At 41.4% G+C, this 20215-nt stretch overlaps 1 protein-coding gene across 3 annotated transcripts in view; it reads left to right on the forward strand.

Moving 5' to 3' along the window:
- FBN1 (fibrillin 1) overlaps positions 1 to 20215 on the forward strand; it is a 4097759-nt gene that overhangs the window by 303537 nt on the left and 3774007 nt on the right. For all 3 annotated transcript variants that reach the window (XM_044077620.1, XM_044077621.1, XM_044077622.1), the window contains exons 3-4: positions 13448 to 13530; positions 13621 to 13713. In XM_044077620.1, the coding sequence (XP_043933555.1) occupies positions 13448 to 13530; positions 13621 to 13713 (176 nt within the window). The remainder of the gene's footprint in view (positions 1 to 13447; positions 13531 to 13620; positions 13714 to 20215) is intronic.

Raw genomic sequence — 20215 nt, forward strand, 5'->3', positions numbered from 1 at the left:
TGTGGGAAATTTAGTGACATAATCGTTTAGTCAGTGGAATGTATTTATTGTCTGGAATTTACTAGTGGACTTACAAGATCCATGACTATCCACTTAAATGGGAGATGCCATTAATAGGCGTAAGTGTCATCAGATATGTTATGCTGTCCTTTAACAATCTACAGTGGATATAAAAAGTGTACACACCCCTGTTAAAATGCCAGGTTTTTGTGATATAAAAAAATGAGGCCACAATAAGTCATTTCAAAATTTTTCCCACCTTTAATGTGACCTATAACCTGTACAATTCAATTGAAAAACAAACAAATCTGTTAGGGGAAAACATATAAAAAATAAAAAATGTACAATAAGCTGGTTGCATAAGTGTGTGCACCCTTAAACCAATACGTTGTTGAAGCACCTTTTGATTTGATTAGAGTATTCATTTGGCCTTACCACAGCCCCCAGGGTGTTCACCAAATGCATGGCAGTGGTCACAGCTCACTTGAGGCTACACAGATTCTGAGTGTTTCCTTATCTAGATGACTGGCTTCTCTGCACTCCCTCCAGGCATCTACTACAACAAGCCAAGAACTTCATCCTGGACCTATCCCGCCAATTGGGCATAACAGTCAACGCTGCGAAATCCCAACTAAACTTTTAATTTCCAGTCAGTGCAAGAACGATCTAACCTGGTGGAGGCATTCATCAGAGATTCTTCGAGGTTGTCTGTTTGTTTTCCCACAGCCCAAGGCCATAGTGACCACGGATACTTACCAAATGAGGTAAGGGGGCATTATCTAGGGAAGACAGTCCAAGGCATTTGGTCTCCCTCCAAGGCCAACTCCATATCAGTGTAGTGGAACTAAGGGCAGTGCTTCTGGCACTGCAAGCTTTTCATTCTCCCCTACCTCTAGGGATGATAGCTATTTAAGTCTGACAACATGTCAGTGGTCTGGTACACCAAAAAACAAGGGGGAACCAAGTCCTACCCATTGTGTCAAGAAGCCCTTCGAGTGTGGCAATGGGCCGTATCTTCCAACCATTTTCTAATAGCAGTGCACATCCTGAAGACTTTAAACGTAATTGTGGGCAAATTGAGCAGATGCATCCTCATACCTCACGAGTGGTCTGTGAACTCCAGAGTAGCAAAAGAGATTTTTCTTCATTGGGGCCAGCCTTGTTGCAACCCGTTTGCCTGTTTGAACAACAAGTGCAGAAGCTACTTTGCCCTAATTCCCCCTCAGGGGAAGTCCCCCATAGACACTCTTCTTAATGATTGGCCCCTGAGTCTACTCTACCCCTTTCTCCCCTTCCCTCTGATCCCATTATTTCAAAAGAAAGCATCTTGGTTGAGAAGCAAAGTGATCCTCATTGCTCCTAATTTGCCTCAACAGACATGGTTTCCCTTCCTTTGGCCTCATCTGCTTTGCCATCTATGGATTCTCGACCCAGTTCTAGATCTCCTGTCCCATCCCCAGGGTATAGTGTATCCTAATTTTCAGACTGTCAAGCTAACAGCTTGGTTTCTCCACTTCTGATAGTCATCAGGCATAATGCTTTACCTTCTCCCGTGTGGCATATTTTGTTGGCATCTCATAAACAATCCACCAGAACTCTCTACCTAAGTAAATGGAAGAGATTTTCTATTTGGGCCTCTGACAATGGACTAGACCCCTTTTCAGCACCAGTAGAAAAAAATCTAGAATTCCTGACTGCCATCTTTAATAAAGGAGCCTCTGCTTCTACAGTCAAAGTTATCTTAGCGGCAATCTCAAATTTTCATATCGGATTTGGAGACCAACCTTTAATTTCTCACCGACTTTGCAAGGTTTTCCTAAAGGGTACAATATGTTTAAAACCTCCCTTTAAAGATCTTCCTTGGGATCTGACTTTAGTACTGCAGTCACTTACAGCACTACCAGCTGAACCAGTAGCTACCTGTGATCTAAAGTTCCTTTCCTGGAAGACGCTACTTCTTGTAGCTATCACTTCCGTGAGATGAGTCTCCGAATTATAAGCCCTGTGTTCTAAAGCACCTTACTTAATTTCCCATAAGGAAAGAGTGTCACTCAGGACAAATCCAACCTTTCTTCCTAAGGTGATCTCAGATGTTAATATAAATCAGTCTGTAGACTTACCTGTATTTTTCTCAAATTATTCTAACAAAGGAGAGTACTGCCTTCACTTTCTGGATGCACACATACAGTTGTGGTTTTACCTAGATAGACCTAAACAGTTTAGATGATCTGAACAATTGTTTGTATCTTTCTCTAGTACCACTATGGGTAGATCAGTGGCCAAGGTAACTCTTTACAGATGGTTGAGAGAATGTATATCTTTCATCTACAAGAACCTGAATATGAAACTCCCAAAACCAGTCAAGGTGCATTCTACTAGATTGGTGGCAACTTTTGCCGTCTTCCACGCCAAAGCTTCTATGTCAGAAATTTGCACGGCTGCAACTTGGGCCAAGCCTCATACCTTTATTATGCATATGAAAAAATTGGATATGGTCACTGGGGCAGAGCATCCTTTGGTTCTATGGTGCTCAGGAATGTCCTTCCGTAAGACCTCCCAGGGTACAAGGTAGCTGGGGACTCTGTCCCATCAGTCAAGAATAGATGAAAGTTGACAACAACAGATAAAGAAGTTATGTCTTACCATAACGTTCCATCTGTGTTGTCGATCTTCATCTATTCTTGCCCCCTCCTTCAGGTTTCTGGTGGAACCTTCTGGCTTCTTATTGTTTTAGGCACCTTGGACAAGGCTTCTGACCTATATTACTCTATTTTTCTGTCTTTTGGAAACTCAATCTGAGGTAATCAGGAGAGGGGCATTGTGGGTAGACTTGCAGCTTGAGAGATTTTTTTGGCTGATGTGAGCTACAGAACAGCCAGATCGGTTCAGATGATCAGAATCGTAACCCATCAGTCAAGAATAGATGAAGATAGACAACACATACGGAACGTTATGGTAAGACATAACTTCTTTTTTCGAATGTACAACAGGTCTGTTAGTGCTGCATCGGGGGAAGCTTTTCAGGCTAGGCATAGGTTGCCTTTCAGCAGCCTGTAAGGAAATGAATGTTGGGACATTGATCTGAGGCAGTCTGTATAGGACTTGTTATGTACCCCTTTATTCTTTTTGTGAGAAATCTCTGTGGATGCCCCAATTGCTGCATATGCCTAGTGTAGTACATACAGAAGGGGGCATTGCATTCAATGCTAGTTCTTATGAGGGCAGAGGACAATGGGACAAAGACTTCTTGGGACCTAGATGCCATACCTTTACTTACAAGTTTTTCAGCATGGAATGATATCCACACAACACTAGAAGCATGTTGGTCAAATGCCAAATTTCTATCTACATGTGTTCCCAAGTTCCTCACTACAGGGCCTACTCTCAGAGGTGTATTGTCAGTGTGGTAGTTTGAAGGGGTAACCATCTTGTTGAAAGATACTGTGATGCACTTCTTAGCACTGAGTTTTAGCTTATGACTCTGACACCAGTTATTAGTCTGCATTTGGCCCTCTTGGACTATATTAGTATCTTGGGGAGAAACGATGACTGCTCTCAATTTGCAATCATCTACAAACTTGTTCAGCCAGAGGTCCTTCATGTTAGTCTTGACATCAGAGAAGTAGATGCCAAACAGCAGTGGTCTCAGCACTAAGCTTGTAGAACCCCACTAGTAACCAGCCTTTTTGTGGAGATAGATTCCCCTTTTCTAACGACTTGGGTCCTGTCAGTGAGCCATTTGACTACCGAGTGGGTGACATAAGAGTTACTACCTAATTTAGTTAGCTTGTTTGCAATGCCCAAGTAGGGTATTATGTCAAATGCCTTGGCCAGGTTGAGCTACTCATGATGTACTGATTTGCCCTCACCTTTCACTTAGGTAACCTTCTCAAAAAAGTCCTCCAGGTTTGGCAGACAAGACCTGTCCTGATCAAAACCAAACTGACTAGGCCCCAGTGTTCATAGATTACTTATATCATCATTTATGATATCCATGATTATCCTCTCCTAGCCTTGCACAACAGGCTGATCATGGCTAGTAGTTTCCTGGGACCATGGATGGGCAGACCATGTGCAGTGGTATAACCATTGCAGTCCACTATTTATTAGGTACAAAGCTTGTTTAGAAGCTGTGGTTGAAGTAGTACTAGAAAATCCTATTCAGAAAAGTGGAAAAGATACTGTTCCTGGAGCCAGTCTCAAGGGATGGCCACAACTGTGCCCAGCTTACCTCATATACTAGATTACGAACAGTATTTCCACTTTTCTGAATAGGAGTTTCTAGTACTAGGCCTCCTTGCCTCAAGAATGACATCCATAAGCCTGCCTAGCCTGGTCTGCAAGGCTATGGAGCACATCATCATGGAACTCATTAACAAAGACATTGGGAACCTCCAAACACTTGACCCGACCCAGTTGCCATCTCAGCTCATTATAATACTGAGCCACTCCTTTTCTCTCATCCTCTGGTAAAACAGTTCCTTAGAGGGGCCAAAAATTTTAGACCCCCCAGGAGAGCTCCCACTCCAGCCTGGGACCTTAACTTTGTATTGGAAAAACTTACACTTCCCCCCTTTGAACCGGCTGCTACAGCAGAGTTGAAATTCCTCTCATGGAAAACAGCTTTACTTCTAGCCATCACTTCAGCAAGAAGAGTGTCTGAACTGCAGGCCCTTATGGCAGTGGAACCTTCATTATCTTCCATATGGACAGGGTTTCCCTCAGGGCTAACCCATCTTTTATGCCCAAGGTGGTGTCTAGTGTGGCTTTAAATCAGTCCATTCATTTTCCTACTTTTTTCCTTAATCCTCAAAATAAAGGGCAAAGGATACTGCATTCTCTAGATGTGCACAGACAGCTTAGATTCTGTTTGAACAGGAATAAGCCTCTCAGAAAATCTGACCAGCTGCTAGTCAGCTTTGCTGCAGGGGCAGAGGGGAAGGCCATTTCAAAGCAAACCATATCTAAATGGATAGCACACTGCATCCATTTCTTCTACAAGCACCATGGAAAACCTACCCCACAGGGGATAAGAACACATTCCACTAGGGCTACATCTACCTCTACTGCATTTCTCAGAGGAGTCCCTACCAGGGACATCCTGGAAGCTGCAACCTGGAGCTCAGTACACACTTTCACCAAGCATTACCACTTGCGTATCTTTTCAAAATCCAGAGCTGGATTTGCCAGGCCTAATGCTTCTTAATCTACCTCCACCCTTCCTTAGCTTTGGGAATCAACCCAAATGTGATGACTGCAACAGTGAAACACAAAGAACATAGTTCAGTTGTGTACACTTACCATAAATGTAGATGTTCGAGTATACTCATTGTGGCAGTCCTGGTTACCCTCCCTCCAGCCCCCTGATTGTCTTTGCTTTCAACTATCCTTTTTGGTTTGGCATTTCTTTTGCTACGTGTATTTGCTTTTTGCTGGGGGTATTTCACACCATATAATTGATTCATATTTTGGGGACACCTGACATCTGGGGCAAGAAGAACTGATGTAGTGGCATTGGCTGCATGTTTTATACCCCTGACGACCTGACGTCATGGAAGAAACGACAGCATCCGACACAGAAATCCCAAGACTCTGGTATTCAGGCTGGCTGAGGGCTACCTGCAGGCAGATAACCTAAATGTGATGACTGCAACAGTGAATACACTCGAACATCTACATTTATGGTAAGTGCACACGACTGTATTTTTCAGAGAAAAATTATCTCAAGGAAGCAACAAACAGCATTTTACTCTTAAAAATAAAAGTAATTGCTGATACGAGTGCATCTTTGTGTGGTTGAATTAATACACCCTCCAGGTATCATACTTTGTGCAGGTGAATAATTACAACATTCTGACTTACAAATACCAACTTCTCAGAAAAATCAAGATCCAGAATACCATAATTAGTACTTAGCAGATGTTCTTCGTGTTTCACTGTTGCAGTCATCACACTTGGGTTATCTGCCTGAAGGTAGTCCTCAGTCGGCCAGAATACCAGAGACTTAGTATTTCTGCGTCGGATACTGTCACTCCAGGACTGACGTCAGGTCGTCAGGGGTATAAAAACAGGCAGCCGACGCCATTACATCAGTCTTTCTTGCCGAGGAGTCAGAAGCAGTCCGCAAGTGCCAGTTGGCCGCTACCTGAATTTTCATTTACGAATTTAATAATCCTGAAGTCTTCTAAAGCTAAGTACCCTGTTAGGGATGCTTTTTTTTGCTCTAACCGATGTCAGAAAAAGTTAACGATTGTCTTGCCTGTGGAAAGCAAATACCTCACAGAGATTTTCATTCTTACTTCGCTGTCGGTTTTGTGCCTTATTTAATGTCCGAATCATTCATCGTTGGGCTCTCTTTGTAGCTAAATTCTTTCGCTCTCAGTCTCCGTATTCTGAAATGGCTTTGGTAAGCCATCTGACTACCAATATTCCAAAAAAACATAAATATAAAGACAGAGACAGACCGCATAGGTCCAAAGCTGCCGACGATGCTTCCTTTAAGCTAGTCGCTAGTCTGCCTGTACTCAGTGAGGCACTTTTGCTGCCCCTGATGCCCACTTCAGTGGATTCGCAGGCCACTACTGAGACCCATTTGGAGTCCAGTATGCAGTGAGACTCTTCATCAACTGTGGAACCTGTGGATGTCTCTACCTTGGATGGGTCCAGAGCCACTGAGCAGGCACCGGCTTCTGAGGCAGTTATTCACTCAACCGATGTTCGACTCAAACCAACGACTTCTTTTTTAACCAAAACTACTGAGTTTCTTAGGCACAGAGTATGCACTACGCCTAGAAAACCGATGACCAAAGCACATGCTCCTGCTCCTATGCCACAAAAACAAATGCTTAGAATGGCTGAAGATCTTATTACGCTGATTAGGGAAAGTCAAACTTCCCCTGCTAAGAGACAAAGAGTCCAGTCCCCTTCAGCTTCTACAGACCAGGAGTCTGATGACTCTGAAATTTTTGATTATGAAGACATGCCCTTATGTGCTTATGAGGATTCAGATGCAGAGGAACCCATTCCCTCTGCCTCCCGTCCAGAGGATTTTTCTTTTGATGAAACCTTGAATACCTTACGAGAGCATTTCCACTGGGAATGCCAAGACTATCCTCAGTCCAAAAAGAGACTCAGAGAATTTCTAGAGCTGCCTCAACACAAGCCCTTAGCAATACCCCCTGTCCTGGATGTTGTAGATGATGTTTTTATGGAATCCAGTCTTACTCCTGACACTTTACCTCCTGCCCCTAGGAAACCAAACAGGTACTACAGAGTACCTAACACTCACAAATTTATTTTCAAAAATCCTACTGCTGACCCAGAGATCATTTCCCAGGGGCCTAAAGGTATCAAGGCTACTACAGCCAAGAATCCCACCCATTCGGACAGGGATTCCAGAGCTTTGGACAGATGGGCTAAGAAGGTATATACCTCTGCATCTCTTGCTATTAGGGCATTGAATTGTCAGTTTTACATACTGAAGTACCAGCAACATGTTATGGAACTTATTAAACAAAAAGTGGCAACCTTTTCAGACTGTGCAGAAAATAAAGAATTGCAGGAGCTTATGCACTCTGCAAGCCAAGTCAGCAAGCATACTTGCAGTGAGGCTTTGACGCCCTAGAAGCATCTTGCCGGGCAGCTGTCACTGGCTCTGTACTGAGAAGACATGCTTGGTTGAAGGAGCAGACCTTGCCAGACCATGTCAAATCAAAGTTACTAGAACCTCCTTTGAATAAGGACTGTTTGTTTGGCACCAAAGCAGAAGAGGTTCTTAAAAAGATGGAATAAAAAGCTAAGTCTATGCAGACTGTTAAAGAATTCTTACAAATGTAACCCCCTAGATTCAGTAGGCATTGCCCTTCCAAACACTGGTCCTTTCCAGCCCCCTGCAGGCCTTCTCAAACCAGACCCAAGGGAAACAGTCCACCCAGACTTCAGTCTCAGGGTATGCAGAGATCTAAGCAATGGAGTGCCCCCACTCCTAAAGCAGGGAGTGGTAAGCCACCTCCTTACGGAAAAAGCTCACAATTACTTCTTTACACCACTCCCCAGCCCTGCCCAGTTGTTTGTGCCCTTAGGAGGAAAACTTGCCCTTCATGCAAAAAACTGGATGTCCATCACTCAGGACCGGTGGATCCTCAACATTGTATCCCAGGGGTACAAATTTTTTTTCCATTCACTGCCAACCCCAAGCGGGTTTCCAGACCTTCCTCCAAACCAGTGGGCAGAGGCTCAAAACCAAGTACTTTCTCTGCTCAATATCAGAGCTATTCAGCCGGTTCCAGTAGAACAGAGGGGTCAAGGATTCTACTCCAGACTTTTCCTGGTACCCAAGAAAGAGGGCTTTTGGCACCCAATCCTGGATCTTTCCATTCTCAACACCTTCCTGGTGGTACCAAAATTCTTACCCTGCAACAGCTTCTTCCTATGCTAGCCAAGGATGCCTGGTTAGTCACCCTAGACTTAAAATAAGCCTATCTGTATATCCCCATAAGGGAATCATGCAGGAAGTATCTGCATTTCAGAGCAGGGTCTATGCATTATCAGTTCTCTTCACTTCCCTTTGGCTTATCTACTGTGCCCAGAGTATTCACAAAATGCCTGGCTCCAGACATTGCATACGACAGGCAGAAAAATATCCAAATTTATCTGTACTTGGATGACTGCCTGATTCAGGCGGACAGTCAGGAATTGCTGCTGTAGCACCTGACATTTGTGAAAAACCTAACTTCCTTGGGGTACACCATCAATGAAAAGAAATAAAAACTGGTACCCAGTCAAAATATTGTATTCCTGGGAACAAGCTTGGATACAACTTCCCAGAGGGCATTCCTCACCTCAGAAAAACAAGTCTATCTGACAGACTACTTCAAATAAATGGCCACCAGAACCCAGCTATCTGCAAGAAAAATACTGCAAGCCCTAGGGCTCATGGCCTCATGTATACTGCTGATTCCATATGAAAGACTGCATATGAGGAAACTCCATTGGTACTTAAAAGGTCTGTGGTGCCAACATTCTCAGGACCTGGAAACAGTCATTCTTATCATATCCTGTCTAAGGACAGAGTTCCTCTGGTGGGCAGAAGCATACAACCACAACAAGGGACTGCCATTTAATCAACCACAAGCCACACAGACCCTAACCACAGACTCATCAGACTATGCCTGGGGGGCACACATGGACGGAATATGTATTCAGAGCCACTGGAGCCCAATTCAAATTTATCTGCACCTCAACCAAAAAGAGATGCTAGCTGTACAGAATGCCCTGACAGCTTTCAGATCCCTAATCCTTCCAGGACAACTGCTAATAAAAACAGACAGCACCACAGTTATGTGGTACATCAACAAGCAGGGGGGAACCCATTCCTATTCACTCTGCAGGCTAGCCAGGGCCCTGTGGAACACAGCCTTGGACATTCAAGTCCATCTGCAAGCTCAGTTCCTGCCAGGCAAACAAAACTTACTGGCAGACGACTTAAACAGAAATCTCCTAGACCCACACGAGTGGCAATTGGAGCACAGAACCTTCAACCTTCTGATCCAGAAGTGGGGGACCCCAGAGGTAGATTTCCTTGCCTCCCCCTACAACCACCAGCTTAGCAAATTTTGCACCAGGAATCCTCACAGCAGGGCCTGGAAAGTGGATGCCCTATCTTTTCAGTGGGTAAATCTCTCAATCTATGCCTTTCCCCCCTGCCCCTCATTTCAAGAGTATTACTCAAGATAAAACAGGAGAGACCAAGGACAATTCTGATTGCCCCAGACTGGTCACTCCAGCACTGGTACCCACTCCTGCGCAGCCTGACATCAGTGCCACCCTGGCACCTACACCAGAATCCAACCCTCCTCTCTTAGCAGGAGGGACAGATTCTGCATCCACAACTACAAAACCCAAATCTTGCAGCCTGGCTTATTCCTTGAATTTTTTCCCAGCGACCTTAAGCAAACAGGTGCTGGACATCATTCTTGAAGCCAGAAGACCCATTACAAGAAAATCGTATGCTGATAAGTGGAAAAGGTTCTACTCATGGATTCAATCTAAAGGAGAGGACACAACACTGCCCTCTCTGCCTCTTATCCTGGATTACTTAGCAGATCTACTCCACAAAGGCCTGTCCTTCTCCTCCATTAAGATACATGCCTCAGCCATTTCTGCTCATTACAACACTGAGCCACCTCTCTTCTCACAGCCTCTTATCATACAGTACCTGAGAGGGGCAAACAACTTAAGGCCACCAAGGAGAGCACCCACTGCTGCTTGGGGCCTTAACTTTGTACTGGAAAAGCTCACACGTCCTCCCCTTTGAACCTGCTGCATCAGCAGAGTTAAAATTCCTCTCTTGGAGAACAGCCTTGCTTCTAGCCATCACTTCAGCTAGAAGAGTGTCTGAGCTACAAGCACTGATGGCTGTGGAACCCTTCATTATTTTCAATGCTGACAGGGTTTCCCTCAGGATTAACCCTTCCTTTATGCCTAAAGTGGTGCCCAGTGTGGCTCTCAATCAATCCATCCATTTGCCAGACTTCTTCCCTAATCCTCAAAATAAAGGGGAAAGGATCCTGCACTCCTTGGACGTGCACAGACAGCTCAGATTCTACCTTGATAGGACTAAGCCCTTCAGAAAATCAATCCAGCTACTTGTCAGCTTTGCAACAGGGGTAGAGGGCAAGGCCATTTCAAAGCAAACTATTTCTAAATGGATAGCACACTGCATCCATTTCTGCTACAAGCACCATGGGAAACCAACAACTCAGGGGGTTAGAACACATTCCACTAGGGCAACATCTACCTCTACAGCATTTCTCAGGGGAGTCCTTACCAGGGACATCTTGGAGGCTGCTACCTGGAGGTCTGTACACACCTTCACCAAGCATTACCACCTGCCTATCTTTTCCAGATCCAGGGCAGGATTTGCTACAGCAATCTTGCAAGGCCTACTAGCCAGCCCTAACTCTTCTTGACTGCCTCCTCCCTTCTTCAGCTTTGGGAATCCACCCATGTGTGATGACTGCAACAGTGAAACACGAAAAACATAGTACAGTTGTGTACACTTACCATAAATGTAGATGTTCAAATGTATTCACTGTTGCAGTCTGGGTTTCCCTCCCTCCAGCCCCCTGGTTTTCTCTTTGTCTCTCTCTCTCTCTCTCTCTCTCTCTCTCCTATCTTTGGCCATTACTAACCCCTTCTGGGGTATTGGTGTTGATATTTCATTTTTACTGGTGGTGTTTTCCCCACCATAACCTAACTCCCTATTTGGGGGGCTCTTGTCATTTGGGGCAAGAAAAACTGATGTAATGGCATCGGCTGCCTGTTTTTATACCCTTGATGAACTGACGTCAGTCCTGGAGCGGCAGCATCCGATGCAGAAATACTAAGTCTCTGGTATTCGGGCCGACTGAGGGCTACCTGCAGGCATATAACCCAAGTGTGATGACTGCAACAGTGAATACACTCGAACATCTACATTTATGCTAAGTGTACACAGCAGTACTTCTTTTTTACTGTAGCCAGCACTTTCCTCTTGATTACAAAGAAAAATGCATTCCATTCATTAGTGTATCTTTATGTGCTTGAATTAATAAAGCCTCTAAATGCTGTGCTTCATTTAACTAAATAAAAACAGTATTCAGCTACACAAAGAGTAGCATTGTAGGACAGTCAGGGTAATATAAGTTTAATTTAGGATTGCCTGTGCACAGCATAGAATTTTAAGTGTTTGGAATTAGATTGTTAATGAGTAAGAAAATGGTAGGGATTTTGCTTTTGTCCTCTTCATCAGTATCTGTAACATGATGAATTATGAGCTGATGGCTAACCATGACCTGTTTATTGTGTGTTCAAGACATGGTTGTCAAGAAATTCACCGTGACCTTAAGCAGGGGTTGCTTAACATTTGTTAAGTTTGGGTCTTGTGCTGTAGTAATGCTTAACTGATTTACCTTTTCCCGGATATTACATCATAATTACTTCACTCTGTACACTACATAACAACCCCCCCCCCAAAAAAAAACAAAAACTAAACTCCTCTTCTTTAATCTGACTCATAAGTCCTCTCCACTTGATTTCTCAGTTGCATCCACTAATGGTACCATTATATCACCCGAGCCAACCACCAAACTATTGGGTATCACCATTGATAACAATCTGAACTTTGACACCCATATCAACAATACAATAAAAACTGTCAACAAAAAACTTGGCTCCCTCTATAGGATTAAACCTTACCTTTCCCCCACAGCTAGAACAACCATAGCTCACACTCATCTGATCTCTACTCTCCTCTATGCCTCACCTATTTTTACTAACCTTTCTAAAAATAACCTCAGCAAACTGGAAATTTCCTACAATAACATCGCTAGATTTGCAACAGGAAACCCTTACAGAACCCATCACTGCATAAATATAAAGCAGCTAGGATGGCTTGAACTACAAAACATGATTAAATTCCATCAACTAACCATTGGCCATAAAACTCTCTATAAACCATTCATTACTTCTATTCTATCTACCCTCATAACTCCATATACAAATCTGAAATCACTACGTTCCTCACACAAAAATCTTCTACATACCTCTAAACCTAACAACAAGGCTGGTGAATCTCTCTTCTCTAATGCTGTCGGAAAAGCTTGGAATCTTCTCCCCAGTAACCTTTCCTCTCTTCCCTCTCTATCACTCTTCAAAAATAGACTAAAACTCTACCTTACAACACACTGGTTGTGTCCCCGGACTAAACCTGACTAGGCATTTATCCGTCTGATTAAACTTAGCTCTGCTCATCCCAGACTACTCATATGCTACTATATATTCTGTTATAGATTTTTCTCTTAAACTACACTGTGTCTAGTCTCTCTAAATACTTCCTACTGAAGAATAAATAAAAAAAAAAAAAGTATTCTCTTATATGAAATTTTTATTAGGAAATGTTTTTGAATGGCTAACCATAGCTGAAATGTACCATGATCCTGTTTACAGAAATGCAACAAAATGTAATGAATGAGATGAGTATCTGTAAATTTAGCTGTATTTGTAAATGTCTCATATTATAAATGATATTGTGTTTTTTTGTATTTGTTGGAGCTTTTCTCCCCGGGTTTCCACTGAAAATGGACATATCCAGTTGGACTAGCCCGGTCAACAAATGTAAAATAAATAAATAAATAAACATATAAATAGGTTCACTGATATCCATGGAAAACAGTTGTATTAAACAAAACACAGTGAGGTATCTAGAAAATAAATAAATTAAATGCAGTGAATGAACCCTAAATTGCAGCTAATGCATTAAAGAAATGTTTGAGTTAAAATAAGTGATCACAAATAAGTCACAAAAAGTAGAAGAATCACATATTTCATTGTTTATGTATTTACTTACTCTACCACATTCAGTCTGGTACTGTGACTAAAAAAATATTTGTTTACTGTTTTCCTTTAGGCCTAATGTATGTGGATCCACGTATAATGCATATTGTTGTCCGGGGTGGAAAACATTACCTGGTGGAAATCAGTGCATTGTCCGTAAGTTAATCCAGTGTTTTAATTCCAGTTATGAGACATTATTTAATGGATTGTTTTAATTTACTAACGGGCACAATTATTATTTTTCAGCAATTTGCAGAAATTCTTGTGGAGATGGGTTTTGTTCACGACCAAATATGTGTACATGCCAGAATGGCCAGGTAGCACCATCCTGTGCTTCCAGTAAGTGTTTACTGCTTTAACCTAGCTTTTGTAAGACATGTAAAAGTGTTGTTTTAAAAAGACAATTATTTACTTCTGGCGTAACTGTTCAGTCACTGTTTTTTTTAACAAATGCAATAAATGTTAGTTAAGTAAAGTTAAGAATATGTGGAAAGATAATGACGAAAATACTGAGAGAGGCAGTAATATATTAATACTTCCATATTTTTAACAAATGTTTTATTCATCCCTATGTCAGAATATAACCATTATCTCCTTTAACTACCATGAAACTCTTTAAATATGTTTAATTACATGAAAAGCAAATACTAAAGAGGCATTCAATGTACTTTTATGCTGCTACTTCTTCTGGGTCAGTCGTGAGAAGATTTGCTTGGCTTCATTTTCAAAACATTCCAAAGATGTTAAAACTGATATATATATATATATATATATATATATATATATACTTCTCTTGGCAAGGAAGCTCTTTTTAGCTCCTCTGTAGCTAAGGTACTTAAGAGGTGTGGTTCGGGAGGGGAGTTAATTCATTGGGTGACCCAAATCTTTCAACTCTCCTGTTTTTAAGCAAATAAAAACTTTCCTTCAATCTCTGACCACTTTTGCAAAAAGAAACTCAAGCAGCAAGGTTCTTCCAAATATGATTTTAAAAAGCAGTGGCAAGGAGGCTTCAAAAATAAAAGTAAAGCCTGTGAAAACTAAGGACAGTCCACAAAGTCAGAATGACTATTTGCCTCTTCAGGCTCCCACTTTGGCAATCTCTTTCTTTCTGAGTCTTCATCTTCCTTTGTGGCCCAAGATGGCTTCAGACAAATGGGTTAGTAAAAGTAATTCAGCAGGGGTATGCCTGGCAAAGGAAATCCGTCCCTCCTTTCCAGGGGATTCATACTTGGCCAGTAAACCATATCTCCCTGTTAGCAACAGTTCTGCAACTTATGCTTTTGCAGGGATTGCCTGCCTGCTACGCGGGCAAAGGGTTTAATTCAAGGATGTTTTTCTGGTGCCAAAGAGAGAAAGGACTTGGAGGCCTGTACTGGACCTCTCCTTTCTAAACCTTTTTGTCAGGGTCCCAAAGTTCAAAATGTTATCCATTTAGTCCCAGTAACCTCTTATCCTTTTACTATCTTTCGTGGTAAATCTGGATTTAAAAGATACCTACCATCACATTCCCATTGACAAACAGTTCAGATGTTTCTTAAGGTTTTCTGTATCTGCTTTATATTATCAGTTCTCTGTCTTACTCTCTGGACTATGTACTGCTGCAATGGTATTCACTGGCTCCAGTAATTACTTATTGCAGATTTCAAGGCATTCACATTTTCTGTATTTGGATGATTGCTTATATTTAGAGACTATGTTTCCAGTTGTCAAGAGTCCGTAGAAATTATTAAGAATGTTCCCTCATTCTGGGTTTTCAAGTGAACCTACAAAAATCTTCTCTCTCCCCTTTTCACAGACTTGTTTTTTCTGAGATGTCTGTTAGATTCCACCATGGGAAGAGCTTTTCTTCCTCCAGACAAAGTACAGATGCTCCATAGGTTCATCCCAAGTTTTTTTCCAGTGGATACCAGGTTTCTGAAAGGGAATTTCTCAGTATTCTGAGAACATGGTATCTGTGATTCTTATGATTCTCCTTGCTAGACTTCATATGAGAGAAATCCAGTGGTACCTCAGGAGACTCTGGATTCAGCATCTTCACCCTTTATCTTTTCAGGTCCGTATTCTGGGTGTTGTAAGGTGGGAGGTTCTGTGGATTCAGACCATATCTCTTGCAGTCTGGGGGTCCCCTTCTCCCTTCAGCCTCCTCTCCAGACTTTCACTAAAGATGCTTCCAGACTTGAAGTAGAGAGATGTTTCCAAAGGTATAAAACTGCAAGGTCTGTAAAACCCTGCAGCAGACAAGCTATGTAGGACCAGGATAAACCCTCACTAATGGAAACTTCATCTGGGTCTTCCAAGAATTAATCCACCTGTGGGGGAGCTCCTCAAGTAAACTTGTTTGCCTCTTCTTAGAGCAGACAACTAATGAAATTCTGCTCCAGGATTCCTTCCAAACAGGCTTGAAAGACAGATGCCTTGTCATTCCCATGAATGTTGTTGTGTGCCTTTTCACCCCTTCCACTGATTTTCAGGGTTTTTTCCCCAAAGATTGTGGTGGTGACTCCCTTTTAGCTAAGGTAGCAGTGGTTCTCTGTTCTTTTGGAAATGGCCAGGAGCAATTACTACAAGCTTTCTCACAGAGTGGGTCGTTTTCCACAAGAACAGGGGTGTTTGAAACACCTGATCCCACTCAACTTCATCTGACTACCTGAACGGTAGGGTCTTAATTCCCTTTAGGCACCTGTTTACTGAGGACATGCAGCAGTTACTAATGGAGCCAAGAAAACCTGCTACTAGAAAATAATGTATTAACAAATGGAAGATGTTTTCTAGTTGGTGCCAGCAACACAGTCAGAACACAGTCAGGGGTAGTGTTTTTCTGGTTTTACAATACTTGTGTGAGTTGCTGTCTTGTGCCCTTCCTTACTCCTGCATAAGGGCTCATTTGTCTACAGTTTCAGCATTTCTGCTCATGGATCCCCCTCTCTCAAGGCATTCTTATGTAAAAATGTTTTGAAAGGAGTTTTGCCTAAGTGACCTTCAAGAAGACCGATGACTCTTCCTTAGGATCTTAATTTTGTTTTAGAGAAGTTAACACTCCATTTGAATCAGCTAATCAGACTAACTTGATATTCTTAACATGGAAAACTGATATTGAATGCTCTGACCTTGGCAGTAAGAGTATCTGAGTTCAGACCTCCCAACTCTACTGAATTACTCATTTTTTACCGAGTTTTGGGGTCCAAATAATGGGGTGCCATGATCCCGAGTGGCACCCCTTCATTTCCGATTTTTTCCAACTTTATTTTTAAATTTTTTTCTTTCGCTTTTTCAGCTGATGTCATCATATGCACAATGACATCAACTCTGTCAGCCTGTCGGAATTGAGCTCAAGTGCACACATTTCTGGCTGGCCGCTTCACTGTTTGAAAGGATCTGACTGCGAGCGTCAGCTTAATGTATTTGAATTGCGAGCGAGAATGCAGATTTATCAGCTTGCTACAGAGTTCAGCGTTATCAGCTTTAAGGTGTTTACTGTATGAAAGGATCTGACTGTGAGCGTCAGCTTAAGGTATTTGAATTGCGAGCGGGAATGCAAATTTATCAGCTTGCTACAGAGTTCAGCATTATCAGCTTTAAGGTATTTACTGTTTGAAAGGATCTGACTGCGAGCGTCATCTTAAGGTATTTGAACTGCGAGCAGGAATGCAGATTTATCATCTTGCTACAGAGTTCAGCATTATGAGCTTTAAGGTATTTACTGTTTGAAAGGATCTGACTGTGAGCGTCACCTTAAGGTATTTGAATTGTGAGCAGGAATGCAGATTTATCAGCTTGCTACAGACTTCAGCGTTATCATCTTTAAGGTATTTGTGAAGCATTATTGCAGAGTTATCAGATAGAATTTAATTTAGGCTTTGTATTTATAGTTACGTTGCAGATTTATCAGCTCAGCTTAAGGTATTTGTGAAGCATCACTGCAGAGTTGTTAGAACGAATTTCAACTTGGTATTTAGAACAAGTGTGTGTGTGTCTGTGTGTGTGTGTGTGTGTGTGTGTGTGTGTGTGTGTGTGTGTGTGTGTGTGTGTGTGTGTGTGTGTGTGTGTGCCCCCAGGTGAATACACCTGGTGGCTAGAGGTACTCAGACTCAAACCCTGCAACTTGGGTACAGGGTAAAAAGAGCCTAGTATCCCTAGCCACCACCACTTGTGAATTTATGCCTTATATTTTTGTTCCTCATTAAATCTTTGGTTTTCAGGATTCCCCATTAAAATCTGTGTTTTTTAGGATTTTTGTGGCAAATCACTGAAAGATTGGATTCACTAAATAATGACAGGCATTTGAATTTCAGAGTTCATATTCTTCAGAAAATAAATGGTAACACAAAACCTTTTTATTCTAACAATTTTCTAAGTTTATAAGATGATTATTGGAATTTGTCCCTATTTTGGGTCTGTATTCCCTCATTATTGGCTTTGTCAATGTTTTTTTGTGCTAAGACGTGGTGTATTCCCCCATTATTGGCTTTGTCCTGGTTTTTTGTGCTAAGAGGTTAAGAGTTATGGTGAGAAGTGAGAACTGAATTCAGTAAATGATAACCATTTAAGTTTCAGGCTTCCTATCTTTCAGGAAACTGCTGATTTGGCATAGTGGTATGTTGCTCTGACTGTAGTGCATAGAGTCCTGAGTTCATGACTTGGAAGTGAAATGCATGGTGTTAACACATTTTATTTTATCAAATTTCTAAAATTATACAAGCAATGTTTAAAATGTGTCCCTGGTTTCTGGCCTTTTGTCCCCCCCCAAAAAAAAAAATGAAATTGAAAATAAGTGCGACAAGCTGTGCAAGATGCCTATGGCTTACACTACTGTCATTCTATTTGTGTATATATATATATATATATATATATATATATATATATATATATATATGTGTGTGTGTGTGTGTGTGTGTGTTTTTGTGGAAGTAGACTTTTATGATGGAAATATTCTGAATTTGGCAGTTTTGTAATTATTTGTTCATGCATTTTGTTTCATTGCCTAATGGAAAAATGTTCAAACAATAAATTTGAAATTGTGCTCTAACTTAAGTCTAATAAGTGTGCTGTATTATACAAGGAATATAATTTAATAAAGTCAAGAAGGTGTATCAAGTAATGGATGTATGTTCCTTGTTTTGTGTGCAAGGGGCCTATGATTTGAAAACAGCCCAAAAGTAATCTTTAGCCACCACTGGCCAGATGCATTTTCTTTGGATGTGGTGCGGGTATCAATGCTGTTTCAAAGAATGTGAGTTTCAAGGGCACAGAAGTTTTAATGCCAAGTCTATTTTCATTTTGAGACAGTATTGCTTTGTTTAGCAGATATCTATTAGTGTTTGTGCATTGTGTTATAAAATGTAAAAATAAAATCCAAATAATCATTGTAGAAGTAAATCAGCAGTATGCATGCACACATTAGTGTTTATGTTAAATGGGGTGAAATAGCCAGGTAATGGGAAATTGGAATGGCTGCAGGGAGACTCTGGTGACATATTTTGGTTGTCTGTTCTTCAGTTTGTGTTTGAAAGTTGGTATCCCACAATTCCATTGGAGTGGGCAGGGTTACGTAATTATGTACGCAAATTTTACGGTAACCAGCATACAGATTTGTACCTATTTTTCATGGGCCTTCTCCATATTTTTGATGTTTCCAGATTGAGAGGTATGTCTGAGTTGCAAGCTCTAATGATGTGTCAACTGTATCTCATTTTCCACAAAGACAGGATTTCTCTGAGAACTAATCCTTCTTTTATGCCTAAAGGGGTGCCTGATTTTACTTTCAGCCAAATTATCCAGCTACATTTTCTTTACTGAACCCAAAAACAAGGGAGAAAGTATACTCCATACCTTAGATGTCCACAGACAATTTGAAAACTATCTTGACAGAACAAAATCTTTCAGATCTGCTGTTCATTTCTTAATTTCTTGTGACAGTAAAAAGAAGGGACAAGCTGTGTCTAAACAGACTATTTCCAAATGGTTGCCTCAGGCTGTTATCTTTTGCTATTTTCACCACAACAAAACTCTTCCAGGCAGGGTCAAGACTCACTCTACAAGGGTCTTGTCTTCATCTATGGCTTTTTGGAAAGGGTTGCATTCTGGAAATATTCTAGAAGCAGCAACTTGATTTACTGTACATTCTTTTACAAAGCAGTATAAATTTGAGTACTTTTCCATGTGTAGTTCAGGCTTCACTAGGACCATTCTCTAGGGACTCCAGGACCTCTCCCCTCCCACCTTCCATATAGATAAGGCCACTGCAGCAGTGATCAATATGATGAACTTAGTACAGTTGTGTAAGTAAACATCATAACAGTAGATGTTTGAATAATCACTGCTGCTGCAGCCACACCCTTCCCTCCATTCCTCTTATTTTTTTTTTTGTTGCCAGTGTGTGTGTGTGTGTGTGTGTGTGTGTATATATATATATATATATATATATATATATATATATATATATATATATGCACATACACTTACATATATTATTTTTGCATGTATCTCTGTCTATCTATATAGTTACTCTTAGTTACGTCCTCTCAGAACTCAGCCTCCTTCTCTCAGTAGACATGAAATCTCTGTAGGGCTTGGCAGTCAAACCTGTTTCTGTTTATGCAGCTCAGCTCAAGCTGCCTAATGGTTTGAGTGCATAGAAGATGCCCTGAAGCTTGGAAACTGGTGGGTTGTTATATCTTTGGCAGGATATAACCCATATAGCTAAGGCTACTGCAGCAGGAATCATTCGAACATCTGCTGCTATGGTAAGTTTACTTAGACAAACATACTGTTTTGCACCTTTGTTAAAATGATATAAAACACAAAAATTATCAAACCGCTCAGTAGAAACAATTATGTAGCT

The sequence above is a fragment of the Protopterus annectens genome, chromosome 7.part0, assembly GCF_019279795.1.
Source record: "Protopterus annectens isolate FY-2018-M chromosome 7.part0, PAN1.0, whole genome shotgun sequence".
NCBI lineage: Eukaryota > Metazoa > Chordata > Ceratodontiformes > Protopteridae > Protopterus > Protopterus annectens.